This window comes from Quercus robur, chromosome 8, assembly GCF_932294415.1.
Source record: "Quercus robur chromosome 8, dhQueRobu3.1, whole genome shotgun sequence".
In the NCBI taxonomy this organism is placed as follows: Eukaryota; Viridiplantae; Streptophyta; class Magnoliopsida; order Fagales; family Fagaceae; genus Quercus; species Quercus robur.
In genome coordinates, this window is record NC_065541.1 from 30,598,137 (window position 1) to 30,612,158 (window position 14,022).

Genomic DNA, 14,022 nt, shown 5'->3' on the forward strand with positions numbered 1-14,022 from the left:
CAAAAACATGTTAAACAATCAAAGCATAAAAACTAGACTGACTCAAAACTTGAAAGCAAAACACATAAGTAATGCATACACAAAAACATGAAGAGAGAGAGAGAAGTGACAGAATCATTTGGAGCCCTTTTCCTTCCACACCCTGGAAGAACATCTCCTTTGATTAAACTCTTGAACTAGCGGTGAGGGGGAAAATCCGTTCAAGTTCGAAAGGAACATGAGGGCTTTGAGAAGATCTCCAAGGGGAGCAAGAGAGGATTGAAACTGATTCTGGTTCCTAGATGCTATCATGTCGTTGCTCTGTTAAGTGGCAAGCCACTTGTAGCAATTTGGTCGAGTATGACCGGCAGCTCCACAATGATAACAGAAATGCTGCTTTTTTTGTTTAGGCTTTTGAGAGTTAGCCTTCTTAGCCCTAGGGTTTTTAACATCTTTCTTCTCAAGCTTAGGGGGTGCTCCTAAGATAGATTTACCCTTGTCTATATTCTCACTAGCTAATTCAGTTTTAATCTCATTGTTATCAATTTTAACATTATTAGCAAGAAGAACAAAAATAGTAGTACTAGAAGAAGCAGTATTAGAGGAAGAGAGACCATACCCTAAGCCTGTTCGATTTGAAGTAGATTTCTGAATGCTTAGCATCTTATCAAGCTTTGCGCTTGAAGTCCTTTCCAGTTGAGATCTGACTTGACACAGCTCTGCTTCAAGCTTCTTGATCTTCTCAGCCAAGAAATTGTTCTCAAACCTTAGTGCTCCAATGGTCTGATTAGCCTCATCAATCTTTGTGGAAAGCTCCTCGCGATCAAGTTCCACATCACTGAGCTTCTTGGTGGTTAGCCTATACAGTTTCTCATGCTTCTCAGAAAGCTTGTACAATTTTTTATAGGCTGTATGAATGTCATCTTGATCATCCATCTTCTCAAACTTAGATTCCACCAATTCCTCTTCTTCAATCACATCTTCAACAATCCCATCAGTAGGATTAATAGTGGCCATGAAGGCATTTAAGATTCCATGATCCTCATTGTCGGAATCATCCTCAGGCTCGATGTCACTCAAGGTAACAGCAAGTGTCTTGCTTTTCCCAATGCTCTTGAGATATGTAGGACACTCATGCTTCACGTAACCGAAGCCTTGATAGCCAAAGCACTTAGGACCTGCGGGAACAGTGTACTGACCACCTTCCTTAGCATCTTTCTTCCCTTTGTCTTGACCTTTAAACTAAGAAGAACTGGATTGCTTGCGGTCCTTGTCGAAACCCTTTCCATTTGTGTTCTTCATAAACTTCTTGAACTGCCTGGTGATGTAGGACTTCATCTTGGAATCTTCATCATTAGAAGACTCATCTATCTCACTACTCTTGGCCTTCAGTGCCATGCTCTTGCCTTTACCCATCTTGCCAATCCTTGTCAACCTTAGCTCGTAGGTCAGCAAGTTTCCAACCAGCTCAATCAAAGGAATCTTATCAATATCCTTTGATTCCTCTATTGCCGTGATCTTGGCATGAAATCTCTCAGGTAGAGATCTGAGCACCTTCCTTACAATCTTGGATTTAAAAATGGTTTCTCCAAAATTGAAGGCTGAGTTCACTATGTCCTTTAGCTTGGCATGGAATTCATCGAATGACTCATCCTCCTCCATTTTTATCTCTTCAAAGCTTGTAGTGAGCCTCTGAAACTTTGAATCTTTTACAGCCTTTGTACCCTCATAGGTTGTCTAGAGGATGGTCCAAGCCTCCTTGGCAATTTCAGTTGAGGATATCTTCTTGAACTCCTCATTGGTGACAGTATTGAACAATGCATCCAATGCTCTGCTGTTGAAGTTTGTCACCTTAATCTTGGCATCATCCCAGTCGGCTAGCGCTTCTGTAGGTTTAGTCCAGCCTATCTCCACAGCTTGCGACACTTTCTCATCTAAAGACTGCAAGAAAACTCTCGTGCGTACTTTCCAGTATGTATAGTTAGTGCCATCAAATAAAGGAGGTATTATTAATGACTGTCCTCTATCCATGACAAACAGGGGTCAATAGATCAACACAGCAAAGATTAAACCCTAATCAGAGTATGCCTGCTCTGATACCACTTGATAGGCCACAAACTGAATGACCCCTTGTGATAGAAATTAATTAATTAATTAGTCAAGTTATTAATCAATCAATTTATCATGCAAACGCGTGGAAGCATAAACAAATCACCAATAAACTAATTAAGCAGCGAAAAATAAATAACACGGTGGTTTGTTTACGAATAGGGAAAACCTAATGGCAAAAATCCCACCGGGTGATTTTTAGGTCACCACTCTCGAAACTCTACTATTATCACAACAAGTGGTTACAAGTAAAGGAATCCCAAGTACCTAACCAACCTACAATTGAACCCTTACTCCAATACCCCATTGGACTTGTTCTATAGTGATAGTTCCCCTTTCTGATGCACGACTCCCAAGTACGTGATAACCAATTGCGCGGATCCCAGTACGCGACTTCAATCACCAACTAAGAAGATTGTTGGTTGCAAAGTTCTTCAGTTCATCCACACGATGAAGATCAAGAAGATGCTTGGTCACAAAACCCTATGATGCACATACACTGCAACTTCTTCAAGAGAAAGAGATGAACTAGGGTAAGAACTTCATCTTCGGTCACAATTTGCTTGAACAGAGTTTGCTCAATGCTTGTGCAACTTGTGAACTGTTTGACGGCCCTTAAAACAATCATTTTATATGTCTAGGGTTAGGAGAAAAGAAAGCCCAAAAACATATTCACGGATCCCAAGAAAATCATATTAAAATTCTGAAATTCTTAAACCTCGACAAATAGGAGGTGTCGAGCAGATGTCGAGCAGGTGTTGAGTACACCAGTCTTTGAACAACTTTCTTAAGCTCAATAGATGCAGCTGTCAAGTTTTAATGAATCTGCACTATTAGCTTGTTTTCTTGGACAGACTTGAAGGTTTTAACACTTGATCTTGAAACATGATTTCTTGAAGTATTTAAACACATCCTAAATCTACCCAAATACAAGTAAAGTGCGTTTTGTCAAAAGATAAGCCAATTACATAAAGTAGTGACATATGTTTCTAACAAGTGAAACACATATGTTCTAACAAAAATGAGAAACTTGTAGATGACAACAAGGTGTTACTCTTCCAACTCCCTCTCTTTATTTTTGTGTTGTAGTTTGTTTGTGTATAGTACTTAGTATTCACTTGCTACCTACTTAGTAAATAAATACTCATATGCTATTGTACACTATTCTTTTATGCTTCCTCACATGCTACTTATATATATATATATATATATATATATATATATATATATCACATGCTTTGGTTGTAAATATTCTTTGACATTAGTATTCACATGATATATTATAAGTAAATAATTACTCACATGTATATATGTATATATTGTTTGTAAAACTCTTTCAAAAATCAAAATGCCAAGTATTTTATTTCTTCACTAAAATGATAACATTTGAAATAAATTAAAATGAGGTTCTATCTTCGGATAGGCGTTGTGAGGTGGCTAACACCTTCCTCACACATAAACGAACTTCCGAGTCTAAGATCTTTGGTTCGAGCCTTTGGTTTGTCTTAATTAATGAACTCTTAAAATTTGGTTTAGTTAATTAGGCAACCTAAAATGAATTAGACCCCTAGGTGACCAATCACACCTAATACAAAACTAATGGTTGGTGGCAACTCCTAAAATAAAAGTAAGAAAAAAGAACTCACATACACAGACACTCTACCCTAGAGACACAAGCACACAAAGAGTCATGTCGCCAAAGACCCAATATGCGATAAACCAAAAGAAATAAGGGAAAAGCCCTAACCAGTCTTTTCCCCATTTTTTGGGATGTTCACACGTGTTAATAACATAAAGAACATATAATCCAATAATTAGATTTTCAAAATATGTAGTCATTTTTTCAAAATATTTAGTCATGCTAATTTTTTTAGTGAAAATGTTTGGCTTTTGTTCCAACCACTAATAGGAAAATGACATGTGCTCTGTTATGTGCAATGCACATGACTCACTTGGTTGGTTGGGTTAAATGAGTTATATGCAAAGTACAAATGTCATTTTCCCATTGGTAGTTGAAGTTCAAAACTCCAAACATGTTTAGAACCAAACTATATATTTTTTTTGGAAAAAGTTTAGTTACAAAATTGGTTGTAGGTTAATACTATAAACTCACTCAATAAAATAAACATTACAACATATTTGAAAATCTAACCGTTGAATTGCATGTTCTTTATGCTCTTAATACACACGTCAAATTTTATTTTAATAGGATATTATTTACTATATAATTTATAAGCTTATATTTTATGCATAATTTTAAATTACAAAAACTTACAATTAAAAAAAAAATTATTGATGACATAACTATTGATCTTTAATTTTCTTAAAATTTTGTAAGCATGAAAAATATAAGAAGAAGATGTAATCCAATGATGGATTTATCAAAATTCAGCTCCAATAAAAAGATATTAAGTAAAGTTGTAATTTAATGCTATAACTAATTTTGTAACTAAATTTTGTCCTTTTTTTTATTTTTTATTTATTTAAGGAGTTATAAATTATAACTATTAACTACGTCCAAATTTTATATAGCACAACAAAATCGTATGCAGTAGACAAGTGATATACACAAGTCATTATAGGTTCGTTTGGATAGAACTTATTTTGCTTAAACTGAAAACTGAAAACTAAAAACACTATAGTAAAATAATTTTTAAATGTGTGAATAGTATCGTGGGACCCATTTTTAATAAAAAAGTTGCTAAAAAGTGAGATTTATGGATTTTGTGAACAGTATACAAGACCCACTGATGTACTGAAAAGGAGTTAAAAAGTCAAATAATGCGGCTACTATTTATGAACAATACATGTACAGTAGCCGTTTGTCTTCTGAAACGCGTGCCAAAAAAATAAAAGAGAAAATGCAAGGCTCAAAACGCCAAACGTCTTACGTATATCCAAACCCACACTATGTGCTTGTTCAGTTTCCCATTCCAATCCAACATTGGAACACATCCATACTAACAAAGTACAAGTACAAACAAGCAATGCCCTCTCCAGCTCACGTGGTGTCATGTGAGTTTGGTTAATAGTTTTGAATACGTGCTAATTAACTAAAACCCCGTTTGATAGAACATTTTAACAATATATTTTTAGTTTTTAAACAACATTATAAGTATTTTTACATATCTTTTCAATTACATGTATTTTAAAAAAATACTACTGACATTACTCAATCTACCCTACCAATCAGGTGCTAAATTGTTTGTGTTTTAATGTAAAAAAATTCTCCCATTTTTTATATTGTACTTTTTTACTCAGCTCAGCTTATTTCGTCATGTTAAAGGAAAATAAATTATACCAAACTCCACTTAACAAAAGCAGTGATAAGTCATATAGAGAGTTCTGAGTTCTAAGCAAGGAAAAGAAAAAGAATTAAAAGGGGAAAACTTTTTGTATATTATAATATTTTGTTTTTCTTTTTGTTTTTGTTTCTGTTATTGTTTTTGTTATTGGTTTTTTTTTTTTTTGGTAAAGCTTGCTGATTCAAAGGGTAAGGCAAAGAAATCAGGTCGGTTTCACGTGTTGCTGACTGATCCATGCCCTGCAACTGCAAATTTGATGGTCAGTAACGCCCATATCTCTCACTCCCACCGTCTTATTATTATTATTATTATTATGTACTATGTAGTCTTTACCTAGCTCTCTACTCTCTGCTGGTTATCTCCTCTGTAATCGTAAGTAGTTCGGTTTGCTAATATTTTTATATTTCTGGAACTTTGTGAAGTTTGGGTCTTGGGATTTGAATTCTGTTTGTATAGTATAGATGTGAATGTCAAAACCCAGTTTGAATTACTTATTAAATGTTGTGATTTGTGAAGAAGTTGAAAATTAGGCTGTGCAAGTGGTTTTGTTTTGTATAATGGGTTGTCAGATTTTGTAGCTATCTTATGTGGGATGTGTAAGAAAAAAGAGAGGTCTTGTGAAGGCTTCAGTTAGGGACACCCCCACTTTGGAGATGTTCTATCCAGCAGAATCCTTTATAGATGATACTTTTTTTTTTCTTAAAAAAAAAAAAATTTATTGATAGACTTTTCTTTTTGTTGAGAATAAAATCATGAGGACTATGTGAGTTGAAGTACCTTCTTTTCAGTTTAACCTATTCACACTGCATCATGGGATTTTATTTTTAAATGAAAAAGGGGACTGCTTTTTTGGTATTGATTTAACCGGTGGTGGGTTTCACTCTTTTCAACTTTTCATGATGATGATGATTCCTGGGTCCGGTAGATTCCAAGTGATAAAAAGAGTAGGTAATTTAATATGGGTTTGTGAATTTGATTTTGGCTTATGCTGATAATTTCTTTGTTTTCTTTGTTAGGAGCACATAGTTGGGAGTTTAATGTTTGGGGATTTAAACATATGTTCAGTGGTTTCCATGATTTCATGTACACCGATTGGGTTGATTGAGATTGAAATTGGTAGTGGAGGGAGGAAAAGAGAGGAATTGGAGAGGGTTGAGGGTTGAGGATTAAGGGATGTCATCAAAATCGGTTTCGAACAAGACGAATTGCTCTAGGAGCAGTTCTGCTCTATCAAAGCATGGGGCTCGTGTAGTTGCACAGACGCCCATCGATGCAAAGCTTCATGTGGACTTTGAAGAGACCAAACGGTTTTTTGATTACTCCACTTCAATTGACTTCAACCTCTCATCTTCCACTAGTAATGTCCCCTCCTCCTCTGTGTCAGCTTATCTCCAAAAGATGCAAAGAGGAAGCCTCATTCAACCGTTTGGTTGCATCATTGCTGTGGATGATGAAAATTTATCTGTTCTTGCCTATAGTGAAAATGCCCCCGAAATGTTGGACTTAGCTCCACATGCTGTTCCAAGCATTGAGCAGCAAGAAGCTCTCACTTTTGGAACAGATGTTCGAACACTCTTTCGCTCCTCAGGTGCCACTGCTTTGCAGAAAGCAGCCAATTTTGGTGAAGTAAATCTTCTTAATCCCATATTGGTTCATTGTAAAACCTCAGGTAAGCCGTTTTATGCAATTCTGCACCGAATTGATGTTGGGTTAGTTATAGATTTGGAACCAGTGAATCCAGCTGATGTGCCTGTGACTGCTGCTGGGGCATTGAAATCTTATAAGCTAGCAGCCAAAGCCATCTCAAAATTGCAGTCCTTGCCAAGTGGGAATATATCATTGTTATGCGATGTTTTAGTTAAGGAAGTTAGTGATTTGACAGGTTATGATCGTGTAATGGTGTATAAATTTCATGAAGATGAGCATGGGGAAGTTGTAGCTGAGAGCCGTAGACCTGACTTGGAACCTTATCTTGGTTTGCATTACCCGGCTACTGACATACCACAAGCTTCAAGATTTCTATTCATGAGAAACAAAGTTAGGATGATATGTGATTGTTTGGCACCTCCAGTGAAGGTAATTCAAGACAAGAGATTGTCTCAGCCATTGAGCCTTTGTGGATCTACGTTGAGATCTCCTCATGGTTGTCATGCACAGTATATGGCAAATATGGGTTCCATTGCATCTTTTGTGATGTCTGTGACTATCAATGAAGATGACAATGAGGTGGAGAGTGATCAGCAGAAGGGAAGAAAATTGTGGGGCTTGGTTGTTTGTCATCACACAAGTCCTAGGTTTATTCCATTTCCTTTGAGGTATGCCTGTGAGTTCTTGATTCAAGTTTTTGGTGTACAGATCAACAAAGAAGTGGAGTTGGCTGCTCAACTGAGGGAGAAGCATATTTTGCGAACTCAAACTGTGCTTTGTGACATGCTCCTTAGAGATGCTCCTGTAGGTATTGTCACTCAATCACCTAATGTAATGGATCTTGTTAAGTGTGATGGAGCTGCACTATACTACAGGAAAAAAATTTGGTTGCTTGGGGTCACCCCAACAGAGGCACAAATTAGAGATATAGCTGAATGGCTTCTTGAGTACCATAATGGGAGCACAGGTTTAAGTACTGATAGCCTTATGGAAGCTGGCTACCCAGCTGCTTCAGTTCTTGGAGATGAAGTTTGTGGGATGGCGGCTGTTAGGATTACTTCAAAGGATTTCCTGTTCTGGTTCCGGTCCCACACTGCAAAGGAAATCAAGTGGGGTGGTGCAAAACATGACCCTGGTGACAAGGATGATGGAAGAAAGATGCACCCCAGGTCGTCATTCAAGGCTTTTCTGGAGGTAGTTAAGCGGCATAGTCGGCCTTGGGAAGATGTGGAAATGGATGCCATCCATTCATTGCAGCTGATATTGAGAGGATCTTTGCAAGATGAGATTATGGATGAGTCCAAGATGATTGTGAATGTTCCATCGGTTGATGACAGGATTCAGAGAGTGGATGAATTGCGAGTGGTCACAAGTGAAATGGTTCGCCTTATTGAAACAGCTGCAGTCCCCATATTGGCTGTTGATGGCTCTGGTAGTGTAAATGGGTGGAATACCAAATCAGCTGAACTAACAGGACTGTCTGTCGAGCAAGCCATTGGTATGTCCTTAATTGATCTTGTCTCCGATGATTCGGTTGAAGTGCTGAAGAATCTGCTCAACTCAGCTTCACAAGGTGATCCTTCTATTTACCTTTGAGATCTAGCTTTCTATTCATGGTGTTGTGTGGTTTTAGATTTGTACTTATCAAGAGAGACAGAAATCGCACTATATACCTCTATGTGCATGTTCCTTAGATTGAAGTATTTGATTTGGGTATAGTCTGAATCAGTGTATTGGATGGTTGTTTACCTATGCACTCATGCCTGAAGATCAAGATGCATTTTGTCAGATGGACTCAATAAATGAAAGTAAATATGTACATAAATTTAGAATTTTCCCAATAATTAGGAGCTTATGTTATGGTTTTTACTTGGGTTTTTAATTTTTGTAGTTTTTATCACTTCTGAGTTATGTACTTCAAAAAGGTCTGAACAGATAAATTATTCATGCTTTTGCCGTGTTTAATTTGGATGCTATGTCCTAACCTACTCCTTTAACTGCATAATATTAATTATGACATGTCCCATTCAACGAATTGTTAAAAATATAGTGAATGTTGAAAATAAAAGGATATTGGACATTAACGTCACCCTTTCCATAAGGCATGTTGTTTAAAACGGAAAATTATAGCTATTCATCCAATCCTGTTGTGACAAGTACAACAACTACTACTACAAACAAGCCTTAGACCCAAAATTTTAGGGTCAGCTCTGTTGTGACTTGTAATATGAAGATTTACCAAATGGAGACTGATATATTTTATTCAGTCAATTACTTGTTTTATTACCTGATTACTTATATGTTGTACTAGATTTGCATCTTGAGATCCAGATAAACTATTATTTTCTGCTTCATGTCCCTTGCAATATTTATTTCATGATTTTTTGCTAGAGCATCTAATCTGATATTGTAATGGCAGGAATAGAAGAGCAAAATATTGAAATCAAACTTAAAACATTCGGTCCTCAAGAAAACAACGGTCCTGTAATATTGGTAGTTAATGCATGTTGCAGCCGGGACACAAAAGAAAATGTTGTAGGGGTTTGCTTTATCGGCCAAGATGTCACAGGACAAAAGGTGATTTGGGACAAATATACTCGTATCCAAGGTGATTATGTTGGAATCATGCGGAGCCCTTCTGCACTTATTCCTCCAATTTTCATGACTGATGAGCATGGCCGATGCTTGGAATGGAATGATGCAATGCAGAAATTGTCTGGTTTGAGGAGGGAAGAGGCAACTGAGCGGATGCTTCTTGGGGAAGTTTTCACAGTAAAAAATTTTGGTTGTCGGGTTAAAGATCATGACACATTGACCAAGCTTAGGATACTACTTAATGGGGTAATTGCTGGCCATGATGCTGATAAGTTGTTATTTGGATTCTATGATCGATTGGGTAATTATGTTGAAGCATTACTTTCTGCAAACAAAAGGACTGATGCAGAGGGAAGGATTACTGGGGCTTTGTTCTTTTTGCATGTGGCTAGTCCAGAACTTCAGTATGCTATGCAGGTGCAGAGAATATCAGAAAAGGCTGAAGCTGATAGTATCAAGAAATTGTCATATTTTCGTCAGGAAATCAGCAAGCCTTTGAATGGGATTATGTTTATGCAGAATCTAATGGGATCCTCTAATTTAAGTAAAGAGCAGAAGGAACTAATAAAGATAAGCTCATTGTGTCAGGAACAATTAGCCAAGGTTGTTGATGATACTGATATTGAAAGAATTGAGGAATGGTATGGTCTTTTAGCTTAATTACTTCTTCGAATGCTTGTGCGCTTAATCAGTTTATTTGTTTCCATATTGAATTAGATGGTCCAATATATTGTTATATTTTCCTGAACATTTAGAAATGATTTAAGTTCTGATTAATATTCTTAACGGTTGTTAACAGTCAATAGACTCTCTAAATCTAGCTGTGTCAATGCTTGCATACGTAAGACTACAGTAAGACTAAAGATATATGAATGAGTTAAACCTATCAAGAAAAAGACTAAAAGGGGCCATGGTCTCCCCTTGGCCCCCCACCCCCCCCCAAAAAAAAGTTAAAAAATATAGTATTGTCTCATAAAAATAATAAGATTACAAATATATCATACAGATTTTATAGAAGTTCCACTCAAATTCATTGATTGAAACTTTATGTTGGATACTTGTGTTCTTTTTGCAGCATGGAACGGCTAAATGCCTATCCACCCTAAATTATGGTTGCAATATGCATCTTAAACTACAAAATGTTGCAATCAATATCCTTATTCAAGATTAATTTGCACTTTCCACCTCACTATACAATCATTGTCTAACTAGTGGGTAACTATACCCCTTAAATTATGGAGCCCATTCCCAACATGCACCCTAAACTAAAAAAATACTACAATTAATACCCTAATTTGAGATTAATATATCCACTAATTTGAACAGCAGTATGGACATTGTAAATTAATCTCAAAGTAGAATGTTAATTGCAAAATTTGTAGTTTTAAGTTACCAATTGCCTCTTCCAGACATGAAAAAGTGGGATCTTTGTGTACTGGGTATGAGTTGCAATTACCTTGTCTTTCTAATTTGTCAAGCAGGAGTAATTGAGGAGCAAAATGATGATTTAAATTGATAAGTCGCAATTAGAATACAAATGATATTGGATATGGAAAAGAAAGAAATACAGAGGACAATGAGAAAAGAATGGAAAATCTAAAGTCATTGTTTTCCACAAGATTCAATTATTGTCAATTTACGTTATGACCTCTCCGTAGAGCCATTTGTTATTTTCATATGATTTGGTTAAAGGATTGTAGCTTCTGATTCATTACGGGCTGCAGATCCAATTGCTGTTTGTATGCTACAATTTTCTAGGATCAATATTTATTGGTTCTTGTCTCCACATGTTTCTACTTTCCTTGTCAATCAATTATGGGTAGTTACAACCAAGAACTTGAAGCTCAACTGGCACCTCTGGTGTTTCCAACAGAGATGTCCATGGTTCAAATCCTCCCACCCCTATTGTTGTACATATTGAATTTATCAAAAAACAAATTATGACTAGTTGCATGTTTACTCATTATTTTACCATATATATCATATATGTGCATTTTGAGTTTTCAAATTGCATTGTGAATCACTCTTTCTATTCTTCTTGATTCTATGTTTTTTGATATTTGGTGTATATTGGACTAGTTTGCTTTTCTTTCATTGATTTTATAGATTGTTATGCCTTTTGAAACACCTTTGATCTTTGGTATACCTGTTTGCAGCTACATGGAAATGAGCTCTGGTGAATTCAACCTTGGGGAAGTTCTTGAAGTTGTCATAAATCAAGTTATGATTTTGAGCCAGGAGTGCCAGGTGCAGGTCATCCGTGATTCACCTGCTGAAGTTTCATCAATGAACTTATATGGAGACAACTTGAGGCTTCAGCAAGTTCTTTCAGATTTTTTGACTAATGCACTCCACTTCACCCCTGCATTCGAAGGATCATCTGTTGCATTCAGAGTGATTCCAAGGAAGGAGCGTATAGGGATGAAAATGCACATTGTCCATCTTGAATTTAGGTAATTTGTTTTACATATTTATAAATAAGTGTTATGGTTTTCTTAATTGGTAAGCTACACATGCACTCAATGGGTCTTGAACCCACAACCTCACCTTCCAACCCGTTATTATGGAGGAAGTGTCATTTGAGTTAAAGCTCCTTTGCTTGAGTGTTGGGGTTTATATTGCTTAGATATGTGTTGCTGTCTAAGTTCAATGACAGCTACTAGTTAAATATAACTAATAGCAATATCTAAATTACCTATAGAGTATCATCATCAGTTTTGAGTAATCAGAATATCACCCATTCAAAGATGATTTCTTCACTGAAAATATAAAATAAATATAGTAAAAAGAAATCAAAGAATGTGCCAATATTTTGTTTATACTGAATGCCATAAGGGTCTTTATCCAATATAGGATTTTAAAGCCCTATGACTTAGATACTGTGTGACAAGGACATGAAGGTGGATAATTGATTAATAGGCAAAGGCCACTTCTTTTTTTAATTATGGATTCTGATGCATGTATAAGAGTATGCTTGTTGCTTCTCAATACATGATGTGGAAGAAAGGCTGAAATGGTAGTGCCTTTATTACATAGGTTGAACCATAGTTGTCCATTTTAATAAGGATGAACGAGAAACTTATTTATGTTTTCAAAAATGGGAAAGCACATTCAGAACCAGACCTGGAAATGCCCTAAAATGCAGGAAGATAGATTTTAGAATGAATAGATACCAACTTAGAGTCGCTTCAAAAAAATGCAGGGTAAACATTGCTTGTGATGGTATTCCAAGTACACCGGTTATTTTTACCCTTGCTTTGCCACATGTAGCCCTTTCCAAACCCTAGTTTCTTCCTTGCTAAGTGTCCCTTTCATATCCTCATGCCTTTATGTTGTATTTCCCATCCTTTCCATATGTTGCATCACAAGGTTGAATGCATGAGAGAATAAAAGATCCAGGACAAAGACTATGATGTATAGATCTACTGTATGCTAGTTGGTCTATTTGATGTATGGCATCAAACGAGAAACTTGGAACAGCATATTGGGTTAAATGTTTGGAGAACAGATTAGACGATTTCTAGGATATAAAGTGATATGCGAATGTTGCCATTCTTTCTTTAGATTTGTTTAGTTACCCCTTATTATTAAAATAAAGTACATGTGGCTGAAACAAAATAGAACAAATCATTATACATAAAATTCCCCATTGTATTTAATATTCTTTGCCGAAGTCGATGAATTTATTTGTGCTTAACATGGCAGGATCACCCATCCGGCACCTGGGATTCCAGAAGATCTAATTCAGGAGATGTTTCACCACAACCATGGTGTCTCAAGGGAAGGGCTTGGCCTATACATTTGCCAGAAGCTTGTGAAGATCATGAATGGCACTGTACAATATCTAAGAGAGGCAGAGAGATCATCCTTTATAATTCTTATAGAATTCCCATTGGTTTGTCCCATTGACCAATGAATCCGATGGTCTATTGAGGTTTCTAACACAACCAACATCTGCTGGCCAACTAATCCAGTTATTGGTGTACGCACAAAAGAAGTGTCTAAATAGCTTATAGTTGACCCAGGGATTGTTCATAGGTTGGATGATGCTTGAATTAGTGCTGCCTGCTCAACTTGGGAAACTGGATGATTGTTGTTCAGAGAATGCAAAACAGGTGAAAGTTGAATAGCCGGGTCCATTTTGATGTTTCTGAGACTGAATAATTAATTATAAAGTTCAGTGGAACCCTTCTCACAACCTCAAGCCAGACATACTCTTTCTGACGTTCTTTAATATCTTTTTTGTAACATCATTCCTCAATCAGGTTCTCTTAGTTTAATGGAAAAGCTCAATGGCTAAAGCCTTGTAAATTAAGATCTCTCTCTCTCTCTCTCTCACACACATTTTACTCTAGCAGTGGTGCGTGCAGTTTGGGTTGTTCAATAA

The 14,022-nt window shown here is 36.4% G+C and overlaps 1 protein-coding gene across 3 annotated transcripts; it reads left to right on the forward strand.

Moving 5' to 3' along the window:
• The first annotated feature begins 5,410 nt into the window (after positions 1–5,410).
• LOC126695183 (phytochrome C) lies at positions 5,411–13,950 on the forward strand. 3 transcript variants are annotated; one of them, XM_050391844.1, is made up of 5 exons: positions 5,411–5,765; positions 6,410–8,613; positions 9,460–10,276; positions 11,792–12,088; positions 13,341–13,950. In XM_050391844.1, the coding sequence occupies exons 2-5, from the start codon at positions 6,567–6,569 to the stop codon at positions 13,549–13,551; spliced, it is 3,372 nt and encodes a 1,123-aa protein (XP_050247801.1). In that variant the 5' UTR covers positions 5,411–5,765; positions 6,410–6,566; the 3' UTR covers positions 13,552–13,950. The 3 variants fall into 3 exon arrangements, with proteins under 3 accessions (XP_050247801.1, XP_050247800.1, XP_050247802.1); XM_050391843.1 differs by having other exon boundaries at positions 5,411–5,652; XM_050391845.1 differs by having other exon boundaries at positions 5,411–5,652; positions 6,420–8,613.
• Positions 13,951–14,022: the final 72 nt, after the last annotated feature.

Bases quoted from the DNA above. Each gene is read 5' to 3' on its own strand.
- LOC126695183 (XM_050391844.1), top strand. From the start codon at position 6,567: ATGTCATCAAAATCGGTTTCGAACAAGACGAATTGCTCTAGGAGCAGT. The intron at 8,614-9,459 runs GTGATCCTTCTA...TTGTAATGGCAG, and splicing joins GCTCAACTCAGCTTCACAAG to GAATAGAAGAGCAAAATATT. The intron at 10,277-11,791 runs GTATGGTCTTTT...ACCTGTTTGCAG, and splicing joins ATTGAAAGAATTGAGGAATG to CTACATGGAAATGAGCTCTG.